The sequence below is a fragment of the Lagenorhynchus albirostris genome, chromosome 2, assembly GCF_949774975.1.
Source record: "Lagenorhynchus albirostris chromosome 2, mLagAlb1.1, whole genome shotgun sequence".
NCBI lineage: Eukaryota > Metazoa > Chordata > Mammalia > Artiodactyla > Delphinidae > Lagenorhynchus > Lagenorhynchus albirostris.
Window position 1 is genome coordinate 22,980,773 of NC_083096.1, and position 27,701 is coordinate 23,008,473.

General features: G+C 37.0%; 1 protein-coding gene across 2 annotated transcripts in view; it reads right to left on the bottom strand.

The window, feature by feature from the left end:
• The window catches only part of LIN9 (lin-9 DREAM MuvB core complex component), a 109,365-nt gene continuing 81,664 nt past the window's right edge, over positions 1-27,701 (bottom strand). For both annotated transcript variants that reach the window (XM_060142063.1, XM_060142062.1), the window contains 4 exons: positions 6,910-7,035; positions 2,128-2,307; positions 1,859-1,956; positions 1-1,364 (listed from right to left, as the gene is read on the bottom strand). In XM_060142063.1, coding sequence (XP_059998046.1) covers positions 1,259-1,364; positions 1,859-1,956; positions 2,128-2,307; positions 6,910-7,035 — 510 coding nt within the window. In that variant the 3' untranslated portion in view covers positions 1-1,258. The remainder of the gene's footprint in view (positions 1,365-1,858; positions 1,957-2,127; positions 2,308-6,909; positions 7,036-27,701) is intronic.

Below are 27,701 nucleotides of genomic sequence, written 5' to 3' on the forward strand. Positions count from 1 at the left end.
ATACCAACAAAGAATATGGAAGCATTTTTAAACTATACAAAAATTTCAAATGGAAAATAATCTTGTTTCAGTTTTATTATACATTAACATATAAAAAGTCTCATTTTATGAGACATCTAAAAGAATCAAAGCCACTTCTACAGCTATATCTTAAACTCCAAATCTGAAAACAATTCATTTTATTTTGACTTTATAATATTCTATATTAAAACAGAGAAAATTCCAAATACACACTTTTTACAAGATTAACATCTTAGGCAGGGTTTTCCTTAAAAAACCAAAAACCAAAAAAGCCCACAACCAAATACAAACCTTTTTCTCCTCTTCCTAGCACTGGCTATTATATTTGTTTTCCTTATAAAATCTTTTTACTTTAAAAATTGTGTAACTGTTGGATTTTAACCAGTAATCTGGTTCAAGAGTTGTGCAAATAAACAAAAAATATGAAAATAGTGTGTTATCAGTCTTTTCCTTTTAAAAAATAAATCCCATAACAACAGCACATCTTCCCCTGAATTGACGGGAAGAGACATGCCAAATCCATTTGCTGAAATTAAGCATCTTGCAGTAATGTTTCTTTCCTGCTCCTTCATTTTCTTTCAACAGACAAACAACAAAGGTTTCTTTTATAAATTATGATAAATTAAAATATTTATTATTATAAAATGATCTATAGAACCATGTCACATTGCAAGTATATATCATATATACTTGTAAAGTCCATATTTCCCACCTATATTCCAGTGGCTTCCTAAAAATGAGGACTTCCCATATCTCATGATGTTATCTTTTGAAGACTGAGGTGGTGATCAACTAAATGAACTGGAGTTGTAATTTTCTAGATGGAATTTCCACATTGCCATGCATAATGCACAAAAAGACCATGTTTCTTCACGTTCTCCATTGCAGTAGGTGTCTGCATGGGTTGGGTTGAATTCATGCACGTTAAAAAGATGGTCAACATATTCTTCCATGAAATTATATTATGTTCAGACATTTTCAGTTTAAAAGTACTTGCTAATAAACATATATAACATAAGCAGTGCTACTGCAGCTGAATAATAAAAGAAAAATAAATATAATGCTGGTCAGCAATGCTGGTTTAAGAAGCAGTACAGTATATTAAAATGCCTTATTTGGAGATTTAAATTTCCCTTGTTTTCCAGCAGTTAGGTTATTTGGTGTTGGAAGCCTATATAAAGGAAGAGAACTTCTCAAAAACAATGTCCTATGCAGTTGGAATAATTAAATCTTCTATTCAGTCTCTGTTGGTGTTATTTGCTGCAAAGGCATGTAAGTTTCCCATCTGGCTCAGGCCACTCTGAATATGTGCAACATGAATTTCTACATTATTCTGAAAGCAACTAAAGAAAGAAGAAACATGGTTAACTACATTATCTCACAAAATGAAGAAAAACAATTTTTAAAAAAGGTAGAGCTGAATTGCTGTTAGGAAATAGCTAAGATAATGACCCCAGGTAAGTAAGAAATCTTCCCTTTACATTAGCCATAATTCTACTTCAGTAGTAATTGAAAAAGTATATTTGAAAGAAGCAAAGAAGCCACAGGAGTACTGGAAAGGGAGGACGAATCTCTCTTTGGGGAAGACTTCTAAGTTGAAATCCATGCTAAACCCAAACCTAAATATTATATGTCTTCTGATTCCTTTGTATAAAAAAATCCATCTGAAAATTCTACTCTGTCAATAGACTGGATATAACCGAAAAGCTTGTTTACAATTTATTTCAAGGATAAAAATCATATGAATACTTCATAAATATGTAAAAGTCTTAAAGCTTATACTGGAAATCACTATGAATTTAATATAAAAATAATTAGAATACATCTAATGAATTACCTGATATTAGAAGCATCTATTGTACTCTTGATATCATTTAATGAATCTGTAAGTGATTTAAATTCAAAGGAATTCAGGTCTCCTCCTTCTGCCAGACACTAAAGGAAAAAATATTTCAAAATTTAATTGAATTATAGTTCAGATACAGACAAACACCCTGCTCTAATATACAGTTTAATTTTTTAGCAACAAATTAGCATACTTTGTTTAGGTGTCAAAATTAAGAAAATATTCTTAATATTTTCTCCGAAAAGTTCTCCGAAATTTACCTTAATTTGTAATAAAATAGCTGTAAGCCTGGAGATTAAGTCTGTCAGATTTTCATTTTCAACACAGGGCTGTCCTGTAGAGGAATTTGCATGCCGAACAATTTCCTGTGCTTCTTCCTCACACCTTCGTCTCATATCTGTCGGCTGATCTGCAGGCTGGAGCCCTTGGTCTGGAGCAAGCTGAATACAGATGATTAAAACATAAAATGTACATTCATAAGGCCATGATAACTTCTGTGTGTTTGTGCCCTGTTTTCAGGTTAAGATTTTTATAAATCTAGCATTTATAACAAAAATGATGCTCACTCTTACCTTAGAGGTTTTTTCTCCTCTAACTGTATTTTTTTTCTGATTTGTTTTATATTTTTGGTAACTTTTAATTTTGAGATACTTTAAAACTTCTAAAAAAGAACAGAACAAAAAACTCTTGATAACCTTTTACCCAGATTCACTAACTGCTTATGGTTTACTGTTTGACTTAACATTTGATCTTTCTCTGTCTGTATATAATTTTTTTTCTCTTAACTATTTGAGAATAAGTTGCAAACACTGTGCCTCTTTACCCCTAAATACTCCAGTTTGTATTTCCTAAGTCCAAGGATATTCTCTTACATAATCACAGTGCAGTGATCACAATCAGGAATTTAGCACTATTTATAATGCCATTTTCTAACAGTCTGTATTCAGATTTCATCAACTGTCCCAACACATAGCTAGTTTTCCCCCTGAAAACGTTTGCTTGTCCTGTTTCTCTAGACTTCTTTACTCTGGAACAGTTCCTCGGTCTTTCATGACCTTGATATTTTTGAACAGCACCAGCCAATTATTTTGCATAATATCCCTCAGTGTGGGTCTGTCTGTTTCCTTTTGATTAGACTAAGGTTATGCACCTTTGGCAGGAACACCACGAAAGTGATGTTGAGTTCTTGTCAGTGCATGGCGATCAGGAGGCACATGATGTTTATCTGTGCCACTACTGCTGCTGTTATCTCTGGTCGCCTCGGTTAAGGTAGCCATGTGCCTCCTAATCATCCCAGAGAGCTTCCTTGATCATTCTTAGAGCAGCACACTGCTCCACCATGGGACGTGCCATAAGTTTAGCCAACTCCCTATGTATGGGCATTTAGGTTTTTTCTAATATTTTGCGATTATCAGTAACACTGCAGTGAAGAACCTTGTCTTCTAACACTTAAAAGTTTTTTTAAATTGAAGTATACATAAACATATAAAAGGATACAAATCCTAAAATGTATGGGTTAATGAATTTTCACAGATCAAACATGAGAAATCAGCATCGAGATTAAAATGGAACATCACCAGCCCCTCAGAGACCACCTGTCATCTTCCAGTACAATACTCCAAGGGTAACCACCATCCTGACTTCTAGTATTGTATGTTGGCTTTTGCTGGCTTTTGACTTTTACATAAATGGAATCATGCATTATATATTCTTTTGTGTCTGACTTTATCCGTTCAATATTTGCATATGAACAAATATGTTCACATATGTGTGAGTTCATCCATAGTGTTGTGAGTAGTTGAGTTCATTCATTCATTTTTTTTTCTCAGATTTTTTTTTGATGTGGACTATTTTTTTAAAGAAGTCTTTATTGAGTCTGTTACAGTATTGCTTTTGTTTTATGTTTTGGTTTTTTGGCTGCAAGGCACGTGGGATCTTAGCTCCCTGACCAGGGGTCGAACCTGCACCCCCTGCACTGGAAGGCAAAGTCTTAACCACTGAACCGCCAGGGAAGTCCCAGAGTTCATTCATTCTTATTGCTGAGAATTCCATTGTATATTATATGTCAGTTTACTGATTCATTCTAGTATTGATGGGTATTTGGGTAATTACTAATTTCTGGCTATAATGAACAGTGACGCTATGTATATTCTAGTGTATATCTTTTGGTAAATACATGTTCACATATATTTGGTATATATTTAGAAGTAGACTTGCTTGTTCTTATTTTAAAATCAATATTGTACTTCCGTAAGAACTTTGTGAAAATTAAATCATTTTACTCCATTAGGAAATGAGCCTATCACATATGGCCTTGCGTACATAATGAGATACAAAAAGACTGGTGAGCAATCCACTTCTGCATGTTTTGTTATATGTTATCTTGGACTGCTTGGTTTGCACCTCTTGTGGATGGTTGCTAGTCCATGGGGAGAACTCTATTTGTTAGGACACACATATTGCTATGTAGGTAAATGACAATTACCCGGAAAATAAAAATAAATGATAATGGATGGCTAAAGGAATGAGCAAAATATACTCAGAGTTTAGATACAGGTAATCACAGTTCATTTCCCTCAGTTCTATTCAAGTGGATTGATAACATCACCAATGGCAGATCTTTGGGACTTATCTATGAGGCTAGTGTCATAAAAAACTATTTAAGAATCTGATATCACAAATAGAGATGGCTTTAAATAAACCCATGCACTTATGGTCAATTAATTTACAACAAAGAGGCAAGAATATACAATTGAGAAAAGGCAGTCTCTTCAATAAATGGTGCTGGGAAAAATGGACAGACAGCTACATGTAAAATAACGAAATTAGAACATTCTCTAACACCATATACAAAAATAAACTCAAAATGAATTAAAGACCTAAATGTAAGACCAGATACTGTAAAACTCCTAGAGGAAAACATAGGCAGAACACTCTTTGACATAAATTGCAGCAATATTTTTTTGGATCCTCCTACAGTAATGGAAACAAAAGCAAAATAAACAAATGGGACCTAATTAAACTTAAGAGCTTTTGCACAGCAAAAGAAACTAAATAAAACAAAAAGAACCTACTGAATGGGAGAAAATATTTGCAAACAATGCAACCAACAAGGGATTAATTTCCGAAATATACAAACAGCTTATACAGCTCAATATCGAAAAGCAAACAACCCAATAAAAACATGGGCAGAAGATCTAAAGAGACATTTCTCCAAAGACGACATTCAGATGGCCAACAGGAACATGAAAAGATGCTCCATATTTCTAATTATTAGAGAAATGCAAATCAAAACTACAATGAGGTATCACCTCACACTGGTCAGAATGGCCATCATCAAAAATTCTATAAATAATAAGTGCTGGAGCGGGTGTGGAGAAAGGGGTACCCTCAGACACTGTTGGTGAGAATATAAATTGGTACAGCTAGTATGGAGAATGGTATGGAGGTTCCTTAAAAAACTAAAAATAGAGTTACCATTTTGATCCAGCAATCCCACTCCTGGGCTTATAACCAGAAAAGATGAAAACTCTAATTCAAAAAGATACATGCACCCCAATGTTCACAGCAGCACTATTTACAACAGCCAAGACATGGAAACAACCTAAATGTCCATCAGCAGATGAATGGATAAAGAAGATGTGGTATAATATAAGAAAAAAACAAAACAGAACAAAACAAGAAGATGTGGTACATACATACAATGGAATATAACTCAGCCATAAAAAAGAATGCAATAATGCCATTTGCAGCAACATGGATGGACCTAGAGATAATCATAAGTGAAGTAAGTCAGACAGATAAAGACAAAGATCATATGATATCACTTAAACATGGAATCTAAAAAAATGATACCAAAAAAAGATTAAAAAATGATATAAATAAACTTATTTACAAAACAGAAATAGACTCACAGACACAGAAAAGGGGACATATAAAGGGTTACCAAAGGGTTTCCCAAGGGGTGGGGGAAGGATAAATTAGGAATTTGGGATTAATAGATATACACTACCATATATAAAACAGATAAACAGTAAGGACCTACTGTATAGCACAGGGAACTACAGTCAATATCTTGTAATAACCTATAATGGAAAAGAATCTGAAAAAGAATATATATAATTATATATATAATAAATATATAAAATTCAGATACATATATATATGTATCTGAATTACTGTGCTGTACACCTGAAACACTGTAAATCAACTATACTTGAAAAAAAAATAAGAGTGGCTTTATTGGAAATATACAGCCTCTAAGAAAGCAAAGGCAGGAGCACACTAAACTCATCACAATCATCTAATTCTTACCTTTCAGTAAGAAACTCAAATTTTAGGTGAACCTGTTGAACCACCTTCATATATGTAATTATATGTGCATGATAATGATAACAATAATGATAATTCACAAATAACCCTATAATCTATGTGACTGAACTTCAAGAATCTATAGTTCAATGTAAAGTTTATTTTTTTAATTTTTATTTATTTTTTAAATTGTTTTGGCCACGCCGCATGGCTTGCGGGATCTTAGTTCCCTGACCAGGGATTGAACCTGGGCCCTCGGCAGTGAAAACACGGAGTTTGAACCAGGGAATTCCCAAATATAAAGTTTAAAAAGGAACAAACAAAATTATATACACAGCATGATCATAACTTTGTGAGAAAAAGCATGTATGGTAAAAAAAAAAAATTAGGAGGAAGTAAACCAAAATATAGTCTTTGGGGTAGTGGAATTAAAAGAAATTATTTTTCTGGATGTTTCTAAATTTCAGGAGAGCTATAATATAATCATTTGTAATTCAAACAAACAGAAAACCAACAGAATTGATAGCTCACTGTGTATAAAGCACTCTTCAATACTGATGCTGTAAGGAATAGAAATATATATAAAATATGGTTCTGCTACAGGATCTTGGCTTAATTTGGATTTTCTAAAATGTGATGTAACAGTATTAAGCTTCAGATAAGAGTGGAAAAAAAAAAAAAAAGACTGGAGGTCACAATCTCCTCAAGGGAAATTCATACAAATTACCTACCTCATAGCAGTACTGTTGAACTTTATGCAAAACTTTGTTTAGGTCCTTGTTCAGTTGTTCAAGCTCTAGAACAATTGTTGCATATCTCCGCTGAAATTCAATGCCAATGGGCATGGAATATGATTTCTGAGAAGAAAAAAAAAAGTCAGATTTTGATAAATTTTTTTTTAACAATGTGATTTCAATTTCTAACAGGACATTGGACTTACTCAAAATAGACTAAAAGTAATTAAAACAGTCTGTACTCAATGTTATACTTCTTAAATGTGATAATGGTATTATTGCTATTTAGAAGATGGTTCTTAGGAGTGTCATGATGCCTGTCATTTACTCTTTTTTTAAAAAAATATATGTATTTATTTATTTTTGGCTGCGTTGGGTCCTTGTTGCTGTGCGCGGGCTTTCTCTAATTGCGGCGAGCGGGGGCTACTCTTTGTTGTGGTGCGTGGGCTTCTCACTGCAGTGGCTTCTCTTGTTGCGGAGCATGGGCTCTAGGCGTGCAGGCTTCAGTAGTTGTGGCATGCAGGCTCAGTAGTTGTGGCACATGGGCTTAGCTGCCCCGCGGCATGTGAGATCTTCCCAGACCAGGGATCAAATCCGTGTCCCCTGCATTGGCAGGTGGATTCTTAACCACTGCGCCACCAGGGAAGTCCCTGTCATTTACCTTTTAAAAAACAGAGATCGTGTGTGTGTGTGTGTCTATATACACACACATATATATATATATATATATATATATATATATAGAGAGAGAGAGAGAGAGAGAGAGAGAGAGAGCGAGCACGAGAGAGATTAAATGAAGCAAAATTGTTGAATCTCCATATATGTTATATAAATCTTTCAACTTTTTTATAACTTTATCATTTTTAAAAATAAAAAGTTGGTAAAAAATTATATATATTCATTTGAAGTGTTCTAGTTACTAAATCTCAATTGATTCTCCACCTGGAATCTATTCAATATAGCACAATGGATAAAAGCATGGGTGCTAGAATCAGATTATATGTTCAAATTCCAACTCCATTATGTACTAGCTGTGTGACCTTAAGCAAGTCCCTTAATTTCTCTGTGCCCCTGTTTCCTCATCTTCAAAATGGGGATACAAGAACATCTACCTAATGAGATTATGGTAAAGATTAAATGAAATAATATATGCCACTATATTGCCTTCCACATAGAAAATGTTCAGTAAATATTAACTCTTATCATTACTGCTATCATTTCATATTTGCTTCCTACCAGTAAGTGTAAATGGACTTGGATTCCATTTTCTTTCCTCTCTTCATAACACCTCCAATAAACTACACTATCCATTCTGCTCCAGCTACAAATGCTGCAATGAGACGTCTTCAGTCAAGCCAAGTTTAACCACACTTCTTTTTTCAGAGGATTTCTGAGAAAGCAGATCATCACGTACCAGGGAAACAAGTACAGTTAAGAAGGGAAAAGTATACCTAGACTGATAGGGATAAATTACTTACACTAGCACTAAATCACAGTATTATAATTGTTTAAGCTAACAGAAACCTTAGAGATCATCTTGTTCAGCCTTGTCATTTTACAGATGAGAAAACTGAAGTCCAGGAAAGTTAAATGCTTTGCTTAACAGCACACACTATTAATAATGTACCAGGCACTGTTCTAGCGTTTAACAGAATCTCACTGAATCCTTACAACCATCCCATGAGAAGGGTACTATAATTATTCCCATTTTACATATGGAGGAATCTGACGTCCATGTACCAGAGCCAATAAGTGGTAAGCACACTGGATCTGAAGCTAGACTGCATCAGTCAGAATACCTCCGGCACTTCTCTAAGAGGTGGGTCAAAAAGGATCTTGCTGTGATTTATGTCAGTGTTCTGCCTATGTTTTCCTCTAATAGTTTGATAGTTTCTGGCCTTACATTTAGGGCTTTAATCCATATTGAGCTTATTTTTGTGTATGGTGCTAGGGAGTGTTCTAATCTCATACTTTTACATGTAGCTGTCTAGTTTTCCCAGCACCACTTACTGAAGAGGCTGTCTTTTCTCCACTGTATATTCCTGCCTCCTTTCTCATAGATTAGTTGACCATAGGGGTGTGGTTTTATCTCTGGGCTTTCTGTCCTGTTCCACTGATCTATGTTTCTGTTTTTGTGCCAGTACCACTGTCTTGATTACTGTCGCTTTGCAGTATAGAAGTGGAAATAAAAACAAAGATAAACAAATGGGACCTAATGAAACTTAAAAGCTTTTGCACAGCAAAGGAAACCATAAACAAGACCAAAAGACAACCCTCAGAATGGGAGAAAATATTTGAAAATGAAGCAACTGACAAAGGATTAATCTCCAAAATTTACAAGCAGCTCATGCAGCTCAATAACAAAAAAACAAACAACCCAATCCAAAAATGGGCAGAAGACCTAAACAGACATTTCTCCAAAGAAGATATACAGATTGCCAACAAACATATGAAAGAATGCTCAACATCATTAATCATTAGAGAAATGCAAATCAAAACTACAATGAGAGGGCTTCCCTGGTGGCGCAGTGGTTGAGAGTCCACCTGCCGATGCAGGGGAAACGGGTTTGTGCCCTATTCTGGGAAGATCCCACGTGCCGCGGAGCGGCTGGGCCCGTGAGCCATGGCCGCTAAGCCTGTGCGTCCGGAGCCTGTGCTCTGCAACGGGAGAGGCCACGACAGTGAGAGGCCCGCGTACCGCAAAATAAATAAATAAATAAAAAAACTACAATGAGGTATCATCTCACACCAGTCAGAATGGCCATCATCAAAAAATCTAGAAACAATAAATGCTGGAGAGGATGTGGAGAAAAGGGAACACTCTTGCACTGCTGGTGGGGATGTGAATTGGTACAGCCACTATGGAGAACAGTATGGAGGTTCCTAAAAAACTACAAATAGAACTACCATACAACGCAGCAACCCCACTACTGGGCATATACCCTGAGAAAACCATAATTCAAAAAGACTAATGTACCACAATGTTCACTGCAGCTCTATTTACAATAGCCAGGAGATGGAAGCAACCTAAGTGTCCATCATTGGATGAATGCATAAAGAAGATGTGGCACATATATACAATGGAATATTACTCAGCCATAAAAAGAAACGAAATTGAGTTATTTGTAGTGAGGTGGATGGATGTAGAGACTTTCATACAGAGTGAACTAAGTCAGAAAGAGAAAGACAAATACCGTATGCTAACACATATATATGGAATCTAAGAAAAAAAAATGTCATGAAGAACCTAGGGGTAAGACAGGAACAAAGACATAGACCTACTAGAGAATGGACTTGAGGATATGGGGAGGGGCAAGGGTAAGCTGTGACAAAGTGAGAGAGTGGCATGGACATATATACACTACCAAACATAAAATAGATAGCTAGTGGGAAGCAGCCGTATAGCACAGGGAGATCAGCTCAGTGCTTTGTGACCACCTAGAGGGGTGGGATAGGGAGGGTGGGAGGAAGGGAGACACAAGTGGGAAGAGATATGGGAACATATGTATATGTATAACTGATTCACTTTGTTATAAAGCAGAAACTAACACACCATTGTAAAGCAATTATACTCCAATAAAGATGTTAAAAAAAAAAAAAAATCCCTCCGCCACTGGGTCTGATGCAGTGAAAGAGAAGGAAGGGAAAGAATGTCAGAAGGAGATTAGGGAAGGGATAAGTCATTTAAAAAATTAATTATTTTGGGGGCTTCCCTGGTGGTGCAGTGGTTGGGAGTCCGCCTGCCGATGCAGGGGACATGGGGGCGTCAGGAAGATCCCACATGCCGTGGAGCGGCTGGGCCCGTGACCCATGGCTGCTGAGCCTGCGCGTTTGGAGCCTGTGCTCCGCGACAGGAGAGGCCACAACAGTGAGAGGCCCGCGTACCGCAAAAAAAAAAAATAAATAAATAAAAAATTTTTTATTTTGTAATTATTTTTTAAGCTGAGGTACAATTGACATACAACATTCTATTAGTTTCATGTGTACAACATAACGATTCTATATTTGTATATATTGCAAAATGATCACTACAATAAGTCAGTTAGCATCCATCACCAGTTACAGAATTTTTTTCTTGTGATGAGAACTTTTAAGATTTACTCTCTTAGCAACTTTCTAATGTGCAGTACAGTATTATTAATAGTTTGGTCTGCAGCTTTCCAGTCACTTTCTCAAGGCATTTTATACACATATATGTATAGCTTTTTTTTGTTTTTTTTTTTCTGTTTTTGTTTTTGTTTTACGGTACGCGGGCCTCTCACTGTTGTGGCCTCTCCCGTTGTGGAGCACAGGCTCTGGACGCGCAGGCTCAGCGGCCATGGCTCACGGGCCCAGCCGCTCCGTGGCATGTGGGATCTTCCGAGACCGGGGCAAGAACTCGTGTCCCCTGCATCGGTGGGCAGACTCTCAACTGCTGCACCACCAGGGAAGCCCTGTATAGCTTTTTATAAAAATGAGATCCTACTATAAATATTATTCCACAATTTGTCCAATTACTTAATGTGTCTTAGAGAGCTTTCCATGTTGATATAGACAGATCTAGCTTGTTGCTTTTAAGAACTACATAGTGTGGGACTTCCCTGGTGGTGCAGTGGTTAAGAATCTGTCTGCCAATGCATGGGACACGGGTTCGAGCCCTGGTCCAGGAAGATCCCACATGCCATGGAGCAACTAAGCCCGTGTGCCACAACTACTGAGCCTCTGCTCTAGAGCCTGCGAACCGCAACTACTGAACCCGCATGCCACAACTACTGCAGCCTGCGTGCCTAGAGCCTGTGCTCACAACAAAGAGAAGCCACCGCAATGGGAAGCCCGCACACTGCAACAAAGAGTAGCCTCTGTTCACTGCAACTAGAGAAAGCCCGTGCATAGCAACGAAGACCCAACACAGCCAAAAAATAAATAAATAATATTAAAAAAAAAAAAAAAAAGGAACTACATAGTGCTCCAGAAGAATGGCTGTCCCATGATTTATTTAACCACTCCTGTTTAGATGGACATATTGTTTCTACCTTTTTTTTTTTGCTATTACAAGCAATGCTGCAATAAACATTCTTGTATGCACACCTTTGTGCATATGCACATGAATGTTCATTTGCAATAACTAAAAACAGTAAACAATCCAAATGTCCATTGACAGATGGATAAACAAATTGTGCTACAGCCATACAATGAGATACTACTTAGCAATAAAAAGGAACAATATTGTGCAAACTTTGAAACGTGCAACCAAGAGGGTGAATCAAAACTCATTATACTGACTGAAAAGAGCCAGGCAAAAAAAGAATACATACTGTATGATTCCATTTATATAAAATTCTAGAAAATACAAATGAATTTATAATGATAGAAATTAGATCAGTAGTTGCTGGAGCCTGAAGTAGAGGGAGGGATGGATTACAAAGGGCTTGGGAAATTTGGTGGGGGGAAGGGAGAACATAGAAATATTTGTTATCTAGCTTGTGGTGATGGTTTCATGGACGCATATGTCTATGTATACACACACAAATATATCCCATCAAATTGTACATTTTAAACAGGTATAGTTTATTGTACATCAGTGATACCTCAACAAAATGATAATGGGAAAAAGCTACCCAGATCAAACAACAGAACATTGCTAGCACCCCAGAAACCCTCCATGTGTCACCTTACAATCAATTCTCTTTCATCTCTCTCCAAAGTAACCATTATCCTGACATCAAACATTATAGTTGAGTTTTTGAACTTTATATAAAATACAATCATACAATATATGCAGTCTTTTGTTACTGGCTTCTTTCGGTTAACATTAAGTTTGTGACATTCATCCACACTGTTGTGTATATCTGTAGTTAGTTCATTCATTGCTGTATATTACACCTTTGTAGAAATATGATATATTCACCCATTCTACTGTTCTATTTGTTGTTGGGCATTTGGCCTGCTTCTAGGTTTTGGTCAATGTGAATAGTGCAGCTATGACATTTTGTACTTTGTTCAATTTTAGTAGATAGATCTAAATAGTTTCCCAAAGTGATGGAATAAGAAAGTTCTGGCTGCTTCATATCTTCACCAATCTTTAATACTGTAGTCTTTGAATATTAGCCACTTCAGAGGGTGTGAGTGGTATCTCACTGTGGTATTAATCTGCATTTCTCTGATTACTACTGAGGTTACTACTTTTCAAAAAAATTTTTGCTAATTTGAATATCCTCTTTTTAAAAATATCTGTTCAATTTTCTTTCCTGTCTTCTATTGGGCTGCATATATTTTTCTTATTGACTTAGAGTTCTTTATATATTCTGGATACAAGCTTTTTATCAATTATATGTGCTGTAAATATTTTCTTCCATTTTGTGGCTTGCCTTTTCTTGTAGTTGTATCTTTTGATGAACAAAGGTTTTTAATTTTAATGTAGTTCAATTTACCAATCTTTTCTTTTACGGTTATTGTTTTCTATATTTTATTTATTTCATTAAAAAAATTCTTATCCCAAGGTCTTAAAAATATTCCCCTATATTATCTCTAGAAGCTTTATAGTTTTGCCTTTCACATTTAGATCTAAAATGCCAGTCGTCTGGCTATGTTATGAGATTTACCCTCTCCCCATACTGATAACCAACTGATCCAGCACCATTATTTCAAAGGCCTTTCTTTCTTCACTGTTCTGCAGAACCACCTTTGTCAGAGATCAAGTGTCTGTACACGTGCAAGTCTATTACTGGGCTCTGTATTCTGTTCCATGGTCTTTTTGCCCATGTTGTGCCAGTAGCACACAGTCTTCAATAACTCTAGTTTTGTAATAAGTCTTGATATCCAAGAGTAAGTCATCCTACCTTATTGCAGTTCCACATAAATTTTAGAATCAGCTTGTCAATTTGAATGCACTTATACACACACACACACACACACACACACACACACAGGTGGGATTTTGATTGAGATTACATTCAATCTATGGATAAATTTGGTGGAAACTGACCCCTTTACAAAAGATAGTGTCTGAAATCATGAATATGAATATCTCGCTTTTTATTTAGGTCTTCTTTAATTTCTCTCAACATTTAATAGTTTTCTATATAGAAGTTTAATATATCTTACGCTATATTTATATCAAGGTATGTAGTTTTAAATGGTATTTTTGAAATTTCATTTTATAACTGCTTATTGCTCATATATAGAAACACAACTGCTTAAATAAAAAAACTGACCTTTAATGTAGCAACTTTGCTAAACTCACTTATTAATTCTAATAATTTATCTGCAGATTCTTTTACATTTTCTAGGTACACAACCACATTATCTGTGGATAAAACGGTTTTATTTCTTCCTTTCCAATCTTTATAGCTCTTACGTCATTTTCTTGCTTTGTTACACTGGCTAGGCCCTCCTGTGTACTACTGAATAAAAACTGCGATAGTAGGCCTCCTTATCTCATTCCCAATCTTAAAGAGAAGGTTTTAACCACTCACTAATAAGTATGATATTGGGAATTCCCTGGTGGTGCAGTGGTTAAGAATCTGCCTGCTAATGCAGGGGACACGGGTTCGAGCCCTGGTCCGGGAAGATCCCACGCGCTGCAGAGCAACTAAGCCCATGCACCACAACTTCTGAGCCTGTGCTCTAGAGCTTGCGAGCCATAACTACTGAAGCTCGCGTGCCTAGAGCCCGTGCTCCACAACAAGAGAAGCCACCGCAACGAGAAGCCTGCACACCACAACGAAGAGTAGCCCCTGCTCGCCACAACTAGAGAAAGCCCGCGAGCAGCAACAAAGACCCAACAGCCAAACAAACACACAAACAAAAACCCTGTACCTGAATGTTCATAGTCACCTTATTCATAATAGCCAGTGTGGAAGCAATCCAAATGTCCCTCAATGATGAATAAATAAATAAAATGTGGTATATCCATACAATGTAACATTATTTGGTAATAAAAAGAAGTACTGGGAATTCCCTGGTCATCCAGTGGTTAGGACTTCATGCTTCCACTGTCAGGAGCTGGGTTCGATCCCTGGTTAGAGAACTAACATCCCACCCACAAGCTGCACAGCCAATAAAAAAAAAAAAAGTACTAATACATGTTACAACATGGATGAGCCTTCAAAACATTATGCTATGTAAAAGAATACAGTCACAACTGATCACATTTACATTAAATGTCCAGAATAGGGGGACAGAAATTAGATTAGAGATTGCCTAGGTTTGGGGTGGGGGGTGGTTAGAGGTGAAATGAGGAAAAAATACAGGGTTTCTTTTTTGGGATAAGGAAAATGTTTTTAAATTGATTATGATGATGCCTGCACAACCTGTGAACTGAACTGTAAACTAAACACCACGGAACTGTCCACTTACTGTAAATGGGTGAATTGTATGGTATGTGAATAATACCTCAATAAGGCTGTTATTTTAAAAACCTGCCCTTTTAAATAAGTTACTATAATTAAGCGTGGTTTCCTATCAATCCCTCCTATATAATCAGCTAATGTGCTTTAGGTCAGGGGTCCCCAACCCCCAGGCCATGGACTGGTACTGGTCTGTGGCCTGTTAGGAACCAGGCTGCACAGCAGTGGTGAGTGGCAGGCTAGCGAGCCAAGCTTCATCTGTATTTACAGCCGCTCCCTATTGCTCACATTACCGCCTGAGCTCCGCCTCCTGTCAGATCAGTGACAGTGTTAGATTCTCATAGGAGTGCAAACCCTACTGTGAACTCTGTGCGCAAGGGATCTAGGTTGCACACTGCTTATGAGAATCTAATGCCTGATGATCCGAGGTGGAGCTGAGGTGGTGATGCCAGTGCTGGGGAGCGGCTGCAAATACAGATCATCATTAGCAGAGAGGTTTGACTGCACAGAGACCATAATAAATCAGTTGATTGCAGACTCATATCAAAACCCTATCAGTGAGTGGCAAGTGAAATCAAGCTCAGGGCTCCCACTGATTCTGCATTATGGTGAGCTGTATAATTATTTAATTATCTATTACAATGTAATAATAATAGAAAAAGTGTACAATAAATGTAACGTGCTTGAATCATCCTGAGACCATCCCCCGCCCCCCACCCCTGGTCCAGGGAAAAACTGTCTTCCACAAAACCAGTCCCTGGTGCCAAAAAGGTTGGGGACCGCTGCTTTAGGTTGTCACATACAGGTTGAATGTGGCACACAAAATGGACTTTTTTTTTTTTTCTTGGATGTATTCTACTTTCAGGACTAGTTAACTAGTAAGGAGATTTCTGCAGAGATGCATAATCTCAAAAATAAAAGAGGACTAACAAACATGATATGACAATTCTGACAACATATTCAGGGCAAGAAAACACCAACTTTCACAGTGGTGGATGGAGAGAGGGAAGGAGTACAGAGAACATAGTATTCAGAGTTTTCCAAAGCCACTAATACATGGTTTTAAAAATGGTTAAGACAGAACTCTCAGGGATATCCCCTTTTCCACTCTTGAATTATTATTAATGTCCATGTATGACAAGTCAAATTTCCAAAGTGGAAAAGCAATTATTAGAGACTGAGACTGCTAGTTCAATATCTAATAGTGTTGAGGCAATTCAAATCTATTTTAATAAATTCCACATGCACTATTAATTTCTATGTGGATGCTTTGTATATGTATTTTAAAAATATTTTAATAATCCAAAATAGAAAAGGCATATTGAAGTCAATAAGCTTAGACAAACTTTCACTGACTTTAACATACTACGTAATCTGGACAAGAAAAGGTAGTTCAAAGCTTTAACTCTGAATGAACTTGATAAAAACTTCTCAGGTGTATGGCTGAGAAATTTGTCCTTGTTGTTTCATAAAAGTGACTAAAGTATTTTAAAATCATTTTCCTCCCTTTGCTTTACAAATTGAAAGTCTGAACATCTAATTTCATATTTTGACAACTGTGGCTGTAGTTTGCTTTTGCTGAGTAATGTATTAGATAAACAATTAAGTTTTCCAAAATTAAAGGAGACTTTATCAGACCAATGTTCCATTTTTTAAATAAATTCCATCAGAAAATATACTGGACAAAGTAGTATGTCCAGTTCTTTGAGATGAAAAATAGTGAACTACTCAGGTCTTTTGGTAAAAACAGAACAGAAATTAGCTATCAGCTTCAAAATTAAGTTAAATTAATTAAATAAAATTAAATATTTGTTAGGGCAGAGGCTGGGTAGGGACAGGGTAGATAAAATTACTCCTAGTCAGTGCTAAAATCACTTGGGATTAATGTAAATATTAAATTAGTTCAATGTCACTAACCTGATGTATCACAGAAAATTAGGAAAAAATGTATACCAAGAAAATCTGTAATCCATAAATCTGAAAGAATTGCTATACTTCTGAAGGTTTTTTAAAATAATAGTTCTGGATATATTAAAAACAAAATCTCCTTACAATACCTGGGAGTCTTCCTTCTGCAAAGAAGGAATTAAACTAATTGAATAATCTGTATTTGTCCCTGAAATACTCTGCAAAATTCCAACTCACAAATAATATACAAAACAGAATAAATAATAGGTATGTTAAGATTAAAGGATATAACTTGATTTTTACTACCTCTACAAGGCTGTACATATATTACATCAACATAATAGAAATGGCATAGTCTCTGAAGATACTTTCCACACTTTATTTACTTTTTAAAACTAATCTCAAATCACATACCATACACCTATTTCCTTTTTGATGATTCCACTTAAACTTAAGGGTATGGTTTGTTAAACAAAGCTTACGAACAAAATAATTATCATGTTTATTGCATGTTATACAAAGGAGCTACTCTGAATAGAAATCCATCCTTCTCCACCATTTGTTTTGTTTTGTTTTGTTTTTTTGCGTTACGTGGGCCTCTCACTGTTGTGGCCTCTCCCGTTGCGGAGCACAGGCTCCGGACGCGCAGGCTCAGCGGCCACGGCTCACGGGCCCAGCCGCTCCGCGGCATGTGGGATCTTCCTGGACCGGGGCACGAACCCGTGTCCCCTGCATCGGCAGGCGGACTCTCAACCACTGCGCCACCAGGGAAGCCCTGATGTACCTTTTTAATCATACTAACAAATTCCCATTTTTTAATATTTTGTTTAGGATTCTGTCACCTACATTCATGAATGAGATTGGCTAGTAGTTATTCTCTTTTGTCGTATCTTTGTTAAGTTCTGATATCAAATTATTCAAGCATTACAAAATGAATTGGAAAAGGCTCCTTGTTTTTTTCCTATTCTCTAGAAAAAGTTTTTGAAAGTTGATGGTAATGGTAAACACCTGGTTGAATTCACTGGTATGGAAGAATTCATCTGGGGTTGTAGGATCTTTGTGGTCAAGTTTTAAATTACAGATTCATTTATAAGGTAGTGATAGGCTTATTCAGACTTTCTAGTTCTTATTATATCAATGTTAGCAAGTTGTATTTTTCTAGGAATTTGTCTCCATCTCAATTTTCAAACATATTTACAGGTAGCTGTTTATAATATGTATTAGTCTGCTCAGGCTGCTATAACAGAACACCATGGACTGGGTGGCTTAAGTAACAGAAGTAAATTTTTTTGTAGTTCTGAAGGCTGTAAGTTCAAGATCAAGGTGCTGGCAGGGATGGTTTCTGATGAGAACTTTCTTCCTGGCTTGTAGATGGCTGTTTTCTCATTGTGCCCTCAGATGGCCTTCCTTCTGTGCACACATGAGAAATCTCTGGTGTCTCTTCCCCTCTTCTTATAAGGACACCAGTCCTATTAATCTGAGCCCCAACCTATGGCCTCATTTAACCCAAATTACCTCCTTAAAGGCCCCATCTCTAAATACAGTCATATTGGGCTTAAGGCATCAACTTCTGAATTTGGAGGGGACAAAATTCAATCACACAAAATTCAATAACACAGTATCCTCTCAAGATCTTATTCATGTCTGTAGGTGATATTGTGATGTCCCCTCTTTCTTTCTTCCGTTTTTTTTTAAAAATTAATTTATTTATTTTTGGCTGCGCTGGGTCTTCATTGCTGTGTGCGGGCTTTTCTCTAGTTGTGGCGAGCGCGGGCTACTCTTCGTTGCGGTGCGCGGGCTTCTCATTGTGGTGGCTTCTCTTGCGGAGCATGGGCTCTAGGTGCATGGGCTTCAATAGTTGTGGCTCGCGGGCTCTAGAGCGCAGGCTCAGTAGTTGTGGCGCACGGGCTTAGTTGCTCTGCTGCATGTGGGATCTTCCTGGACCAGGGCTCAAACCCATGTCCCCTGCATTGGCAGGTGGATTCTTAACCACTGCAACACCAGGGAAGTCCAGTCCTATTTTAGATTTGTTTTCCTTTTTCTTAAAAAAAAAATTTATTTATTTATTTTTGGCTGTGTTGGGTCTTTGTTGCTGCATGTGGGCTTTCTCTAGTTGCAGCAAGCGGGCTTTCTCTAGTTGCAGTGAGCGGGGGCTACTCTTCGTTGCGGTGAGCAGGCTTCTCATTGCGGTGGCTTCTCTTGTTGTGGAGCATGGGCTCTAGGCACGTGGGCTTCAGTAGTTGTGGCATGCGGGCTCAGTACTTGTGACTTGCAGGCTCTAGAGCACAGGCTCAGTAGTTGTGGCACACGGGCTTAGCTGCTCTGCGGCATGTGGGATCTTCCCAGACCAGGGATCGAACCTGTGTCCCCTGCATTGGCAGGAGAAATAACCACTGTCCCACCAGGGAAGTCCCTAGGTTTGTTTTCTATTTCATTATTTTTCTCTTTGGATTTAATTTGTTGTTCTTATTCTAATGTCTTGAGATAGGTGCTTAATTTACTGATTTTCCAGTCTTTCTTCAATTTAAACATGTTTTTTATTCTAAAATAGGCATGGCTGCACACCAAGATTTTGATATATAATTTTCAATACCACTAAATTAAAAACATTTTCTATTTCCTGATAATTCATTCTTTGATCTATGGTTTATTTAGCACTGCATTCTGTAATTTTCAAGCATGAGTTTTTTTCTTGGTATCCTTTTGTTATTAACTTCTAAGCTTATTTGCACTGTGATCAGAGAACTCATTCTGGATAATTCTAATCATTTTGCAATTTCTTGAAATTTAATTTAGGACCAGCATACAATTAATTTGTTTTTTTTTTTTTTTTTGCTGTACGCGGGCCTCTCACTGTTGTGGCCTCTCCCGTTGTGGAGCACAGGCTCCGGACGTGCAGGCTCAGCGGCCATGGCTCATGCGCCCAGCCACTCCACGGCATGTGGGACCTTCCTGGACCGGGGCACGAACCTGCGTCCCCTGCATCGGCAGGCGGACTCTCAACCACTGCGCCACAAGGGAAGCCCTACAATTAATTTTTGTAAATATTCCATGCGGGCTTGAAAATAATAGGTATCCTGAAGTTGGCAGGTATAATTGTCTATATATGCTAATGAGATCAAGTTTGTTAACTGTGTTTTTCAAGTTTATGTTCTTTTTAAAAAATTTTTATTTATTTATTTTATTTTTGGCTATGTTGGGTCTTCGTTGCTGTGTGCGGGCTTTCTCTAGTTGTGGTGAATGGGGGTTACTCTTTGTTATGGTGCGCAGGCTTCTCACTGTGGTGGCTTCTGTTGTTGCAGAGCACAGGCTCTAGGCACACGGGCCTCAGTAGTTGTGGCACGCAGGCTCAGTCGCTGCGGCACATGGGCTTAGTTGCTCCGCAGCATGTGACATGTAATATTCCAAGTAATATTCCATTGTGCGTGTGTGTGCGCCAAGTAATATTCCATTGTGCGTGTGTGCGCACGCGCACGTATATGTGTACACACATACATACGGACTACATCTTCTTTATCCATTCATCTGTTGATGGACACTTAGGTTGCTTCTGTATCTTGGTTATTGCAAATAATGCTGCTATGAACATTGGAATGCATGTATCTTTTTGAATTATTGTTTTTGTTTTCTTTGAATATATAACCAGGAGTGGTATTGCTGGATCATATGGTAGGAGTTGGGTTTTATTCTTCCTCCAGTCTGGCAATCTTTGCCTTTTATTCAGGAAATTTAGTCTACTTATACTCAATACTATTTATCAATATATTTAGACTTAAATCTACCATCTTACTATTTTCCTTCTATATGTCCCACCTGTTAGGTGTCATTTTTTTCTTTCTCTCCTTGCCTTCTCTTAGACTGAATGAACATTTTATTGTTCCATTCCCTCACCCACCTTCCCCTGATTAGTTTGGTAGTTATTCAACTTTTACTATTATTTTAATAGGTACCTTAGAGATTAAAATGTACATCCTTGATTTATCAAAGTCTATATGTATACACACCCCTTACTCTGACCAAAAGACAACTGTTGTACTTTTAAACCTTTATATTTTAAATGCCACAAGATACTATTTTATCATTTTATATGGTGTCACTTAGACTAATCTACATATTTATCCTTTTTGTTGTTTTTCATTCCTTTTTGAAACTTCAAGTATCTTAAAAAAATAAGTTTTTCTTTCCTGCTTGAAGAAAACCTTTATTACTTTCTTAAGTATAGGTATTCTGGTAACAAATTCTATAATTTGTCTGCAAATGTCCTTATATTAACTTTACCCTTAAAGGAATGTTCACTGGATATAGAACTAGGTTGGCAGTAATTTTGTTTCTGCCCTATAAAGACGTCATTCCATTCTCTTCCATCCTCTGTGGTTTCTATGGAGAAGTCACCTGTCAAACAAATTGTTACTCTTTTGAAGGTACTTCCTCTCTTCCATTCTACTCTGGGTACTTTAAATACTTTTCACTTTGTGTTTAGTTTTCAGCAGTTTTACTATGATGTGTCTAGGAGTCATTACGTTTTTATTTATCCCATTAGGATTCATGGGGGTTCTTGAATTTGTGGCCTGTTGTCTTTCAACAGTTTTGGAATGTTCTCAGCTCTTAAAATATTCCTTCTGTCCCATTCTCTTTCTCTTCTCCTTCTGTTACTCTAGTAGACATATTAGACTCCCCACTATATCCCTTATTTATCTTATCCTCTCTTCTGAATTTTCTATCCATCTTTCTCTCCTTGCTTAAGTCTGGATATTTTCTTCTGATCTGTTTTCAATTACTAGTTCTCTCTTCAGCTGTTCCTAATCTGCCCTGGTTATATCTACCAACTGAGTTTTTGATTTTTTTTTTTAAGATGCTGGGGGTAGGAGTTTAGTACTTTACTTATTTTTGCTGTGTTGGGTCTTCGTTTCTGTGAGAGGGCTTTCTCTAGTTGTGGCAAGCGGGGGCCACTATTCATCACGGTGCGCGGGCCTCTATCGCCACCTCTCTTGTTGCGGAGCACAGGCTCCAGATGCGCAGGCTCAGTAGTTGTGGCTCATGGGCCTAGTTGCTCCACGGCATGTGGGATCCTCCCAGACCAGGGCTCGAACCCGTGTCCACTGCATTAGCAGGCAGATTCTCAACCACTGTGCCACCAGGGAAGCCCCAACTGAGTTCTTAATTTTGATTATTGTAGTTTATATCTAGAGTTTCATTTGGTCCTTTTTGTTGTTGCTGTTTCCAGTTCTCTTCTAAAATTCTCCATTTTTGTCTCATCTCTTTAAACAGAACAAGCATTTAAAATCTATGTCTAAAAATACCAATCTCTGTAATTTGCCCACTGTTCATATTTTCTTTTGATTTTTGTTAGGGTTATCTTGTCTGCTATTGTGTCTGGGATTTAAAATTGAGCATTAGACACTGTATGTTAAAAACTGTAGAAATAATTTCAGGTCTAGTATGATATTATATTCCTCTAAGAGGATTTATATTTACTTCTAGTGGGCTGCTTGGGGTCCTAGTGTTCCATAATCATCTTAATTCAATTTCAAAGGTAAGATTATTTGAAGCTGGGCCAGTGTAAACTTTTGGGGTTCCAACCCAGAACATGGAAGGTTCACCAGCTTCCCTCAACCCTTGCTAGTTCTCTGGACTCTAATTTTTGTCCTCCCCACCCTTGTAAGACTTTTGAGAACACCACTCAGTTTCTCAGCCACCTTTTCTGCAACTTGCAAGAAGCCCCTAAGGAAAAAGGAATCCTAAATGACAGGTCCCCCCTTCTGAGTTTACTTCTTTTCCTAGATTCTATCCCTATAATTCTTTAATACCTTATTAATGCTCCAGTTTCTTCAAACAGCTTATTTTCATATTTTATTACAGAGAAAATAGCTATTCTGAACTATCTGGATTAGGAAGACTAACCCAAATTACCTAGTCTACCATTATCAAAAGCAGAAGCAGCATTAACTTTTCCCAAGCAGTATGTTGAAATTCTTTAGAGAAGTGTCTGTTACTTTCTCTCCCTTTAACTTGGGTAAATACCACATTTACATTGTGTCATTGGGATGAAGAGGGGAATGTGGAAACAGAAATGGAATGAATTCATTTTAAAGTACTGCATCTCACTTTTGAATTCCTCTATCATATTTGCAACTATTGGCCTGGAGTCTCTTCAGGGTTCCAACATGCAGACTCTTTTAGCCAAGGTTTTTATTTCATCCAACAACATATAAGAAAAATTTTAAAAATCTTTCAGACATTGTTAAGCAGTCTGTTTCCATGTATTCTATCTACTTTTTTTTGTACTTCTTATTTTGCATGGAATTGTAAGGGATAGGAAGAAAACACATGTTCAGTCTACCATCCTAAATCAGAAGTACAATTAAATCTTTAAAATGCTCATACATTTTGACCCTGCCATTGTACTTTCTAAGAATTTATCTATTTTTTTAATTTTTATTTTATTTTTTTATAGAGCAGGTTCTTATTAGTCATCAATTTTATACATATCAGTGTATATATGTCAATCCCAATCACCCAATTCATCACATCACCACCACCACCAACCCGCTGCTTTCCCCCCTTGGTGTCCATACATTTGTTCTCTACATCTGTGTCTCAATTTCTGCCCTGCAAACTGTTTCATCTGTACCATTTTTCTAGGTTCCACATATATGCATTAATATACGATATTTGTTTTTCTCTTTCTGACTTACTTCACTCTGTATGACAGTCTCTACATCCACCCACATCTGAACAATGACCCAATTTCATTCCTTTTTATGGCTGAGTAATATTCCATTGTAAATACATACCACACCTTCTTTATCCATTCATCTGTCAATGGGCATTTAGGTTGCTTCCATGACCTGGCTATAGTAAATAGTGCTGCAATGAACATTGAGATGCATGTGTCTTTTTGAATTATGGTTTTCTCTGGGTATATGTCCAGTAGTGGGATTGCTGGATCATATGATAATTCTATTTTTAGTTCTTTAAGGAACCTCCATACTGTTCTCCATAGTGGCTGTATCAATTTACATTCCCACCAACAGTGCAAGAGGGTTCCCTTTTCTCCACACCCTCTCCAGCATTTGTTGTTTGTAGATTTTCTGATGATGCCCATTCTAACTGGTGTGAGGTGATACCTCATTGTAGTTTTGACTTGCATTTCTCTAATAATTAGTGATGTTGAGCAGCTTTTCATGGGCTTCGTGGCCATCTGTATGTCTTCTTTGGAGAAATGTCTATTTAGGTCTTCTGCCCATTTTTGGATTGGGTTGTTTTTTTAATATTGAGATGCATGAGCTGTTTATATATTTTGGGGATTAATCCTTTGTCCGTTGATTCGTTTGCAAATATTTTCTCCCATTCTGAGGGTTGTCTTTTGGTCTTGTTTATGGTTTCCTTTGCTGTGACAAAACCGTTTAAGTTTCATTAGGTCCCATTTGTTTATTTTTGTTTTTATTTCCATTACTCTAGGAGGTGGATCAAAAAAGATCTTGCTGTGATTTATGTCAAAGAGTGCTCTTCCTATGTTTTCCTCTAAGAGTTTTATAGTGTCTGGTCTTACATTTAGGTCTCTAATCCATTTTGAGTTTACTTTTGTGTATGGTGTTAGGGAGCATTCTAATTTCATTCTTTTACGTGTAGCCGTCCACTTTTCCCAGCACCACTTATTGAAGAGACTGTCTCTTCTCCACTGTAGTCCCTTGACTCCTTTCTCATAGATTAGTTGACCATAGGGGTGTGGGTTTATCTCTGGGCTTTCTATCTTGTTCCATTGATCTATATTTCTGTTTTTGTGCCAGTACCATATTGTCTCGATTACTGTAGCTTTGTAGTATAGTCTGAAGCCAGGGAGTCTGATTCCTCCAGCTCCGTTTTTTCCCCTGAAGACTGCTTTGGCTATTTGGGGTATTCTGTGTCTCCATACAAATTTTAAGATTTTTTGTTGTAGTTCCGTAAAAAATGCCATTGGTAATTTGATAGGGATTGCATCGAATCTGTAGATTGCTTTGGGTAGTAGAGTCATTTTCACAATATTGATTCTTCCAATCCAAGAACATGGTATATCTCTCCATCTGTTGGCATCATTTTTAATTTCTTTCATCAGTGTCTTATAGCTTTCTGCATACAGGTCTTTTGTCTCCCTAGGTAGGTTTTTTCCTAGGTATTTTATACTTTTTGTTGCAGTGGTAAATGGGAGTGTTGCCTTAATTTCTCTTTCAGATTTTTCATCATTAGTGTATAGGAATGCAAGAGATTTCTGTGCATTAATTTTGTATCCTGCAGCTTCACCAAATTCATTGATTAGCTCTAGTAGCTTTCTGGTGGCATTTTTAGGATTCTCTATGTATAGTATCATGTCATCTGCAAACAGTGATAGTTTTACTTCTTCTTTTCCAATTTGTATTCCTTTTATTTCTTTTTCTTCTCTGATTGCCGTGGCTGGGACTTCCAAAACTATGTTGAATAATAGTGGTGAGAGTGGACATCCTTGCCTTGTTCCTGATCTTAGAGGAAATGCTTTCAGTTTTTCACTACTGAGAATGATGTTTGCTGTGGGTTTGTTGTATACAGCCTTTATTATGTTGAGGTAGGTGCCCTCTATGCCCACTTTCTGGAGAGTTTTTAGCATAAATGGGTGTTGAATTTTGTCAAAAGCCTTTTCTGCATCTATTGAGATGATCATATGGTTTTTCTTCAGTTTGTTAATATGGTGCACATTGATTGATTTCCATATATTGAAGAATCCTTGCATCCCTGGGATAAATCCCACTTGATCGTGGTGTATCAACCTTTTAATGTGTTGTTTGATTCTGTTTGCTAGTATTTTGTTGAGGATTTTTGCATCTATATTCATCAGTGATATTGGTCTGTAATTTTCTTTTTTTGTAGTATCTTGGTCTGGTTTTGGTATCAGGGTGATGGTGGCCTCACAGAATGAGTTTGGGAGTGTTCCTTCCTCTGCAATTTTTTGGAAGAGTTTGAGAAGGATGGGTGTTAGCTCTTTTCTAAATGTTTGATAGAATTCACCTGTGAAGCCATCTGGTCCTGGACTTTTGTTTGTTGGAAGATTTTTAATCACAGTTTCAATTTCATTACTTGTAATTGGTCTGTTCATATTTTCTATTTCTTCCTGGTTCAGTCTTGGAAGGTTATACCTTTCTAAAAATTTGTCCATTTCTTCCAGGTTGCCCATTTTATTGTCATAGAGTTGCTTGCAGTAATATCTTAGGATGCTTTGTATTTCTGCAGTGTCTGTTGTAACTTCTCCTTTTTCATTTCTAATTTTATTGATTTGAGTCCTCTCCCTCTTTTTCTTGATGAGTCTGGCTAATGGTTTATCAATTTTGTTCATCTTCTCAAAGAACCAGCTTTTAGTTTTACTGATCTTTACTATTGTTTTCTTTGTTTCTGTTTCGTTTATTTCTGCTCTGATCTTTATGATTTCTTTCCTTCTGCTAACTTTGGGTTTTGTTTGGTCTTCTTTCTCTAGTTCCTTTAGGTGTAAGGTTAGATTGTTTATTTGAGATTTTTCTTGTTTCTTGAGGTAGGCTTGTATAGCTATAAACTTCCCTCTTAGAACTGCTTTTGCTGCATCCCATAGGCTTTGGATCATCGTGTTTTCATTGTCATTTGTCTCTAGGTATTCTTTGATTTCCTCTTTGATTTCTCCAGTGATCTCTTGGTTATTTAGTAACATATTGTTTATCCTCCATGTGTTTGTGTTTTTTACGTTTTTTTCCCCTGTAATTGATTTCTAATCTCATAGCGTTGTGGTCAGAAAAGATGCTTGATATGATTTCAATTTTCTTAAATTTACTGAGGCTTGATTTGTGACCCAAGATGTGATCTATCCTGGAGAATGCTCTGTGCGCACTTGAGAAGAAAGTGTAATCTGCTGTCTTTGGATGGAATGTCCTATAAATATCAATTAAATCTATCTGGTCTATTGTGTCACTTAAAGCTTCTGTTTCCTTATTTATTTTCATTTTGGATGATCTGTCCATTGGTGTTAAGTGAGGTGTTAAAGTCTCCCACTATTATTGTGTTACTGTCGATTGCCTCTTTTACAGCTGTTAGCAGTTGCCTTATGTATTGAGGTGCTCCTATGTTGTGTGCATATATATTTATAATTGTTATATCTTCTTCTTGGATTGATCCCTTGATCATTATGTAGTGTCCTTCCTTGTCTCTTGTAACATTCTTTATTTTAAAGTCTATTTTATCTGATATGAGTATTGCTACTCCAGCTTTCTTTTGATTTCCATTTGCATGGAATATCTTTTTCCATCCCCTCACTTTCAGTTTGTATGTGTGCCTAGGTCTGAAGTGGGTCTCTTGTACATAGCATATATATGGGTCTTGTTTTTGTATCCATTCAGCAAGCCTGTGTCTTTTGGTTGGAGCATTTAATCCATTCATGTTTGAGATAATTATACATATGTATGTTCCTATGACCATTTTCTTAATTGTTTTGGGTTGGTTTTTGTAGGTCCTTTTCTTCTCTTGTGTTTCCCACTTAGAGAAGTTCCTTTAGCATTTGTTGTAGAGCTGGTTTGGTGGTGC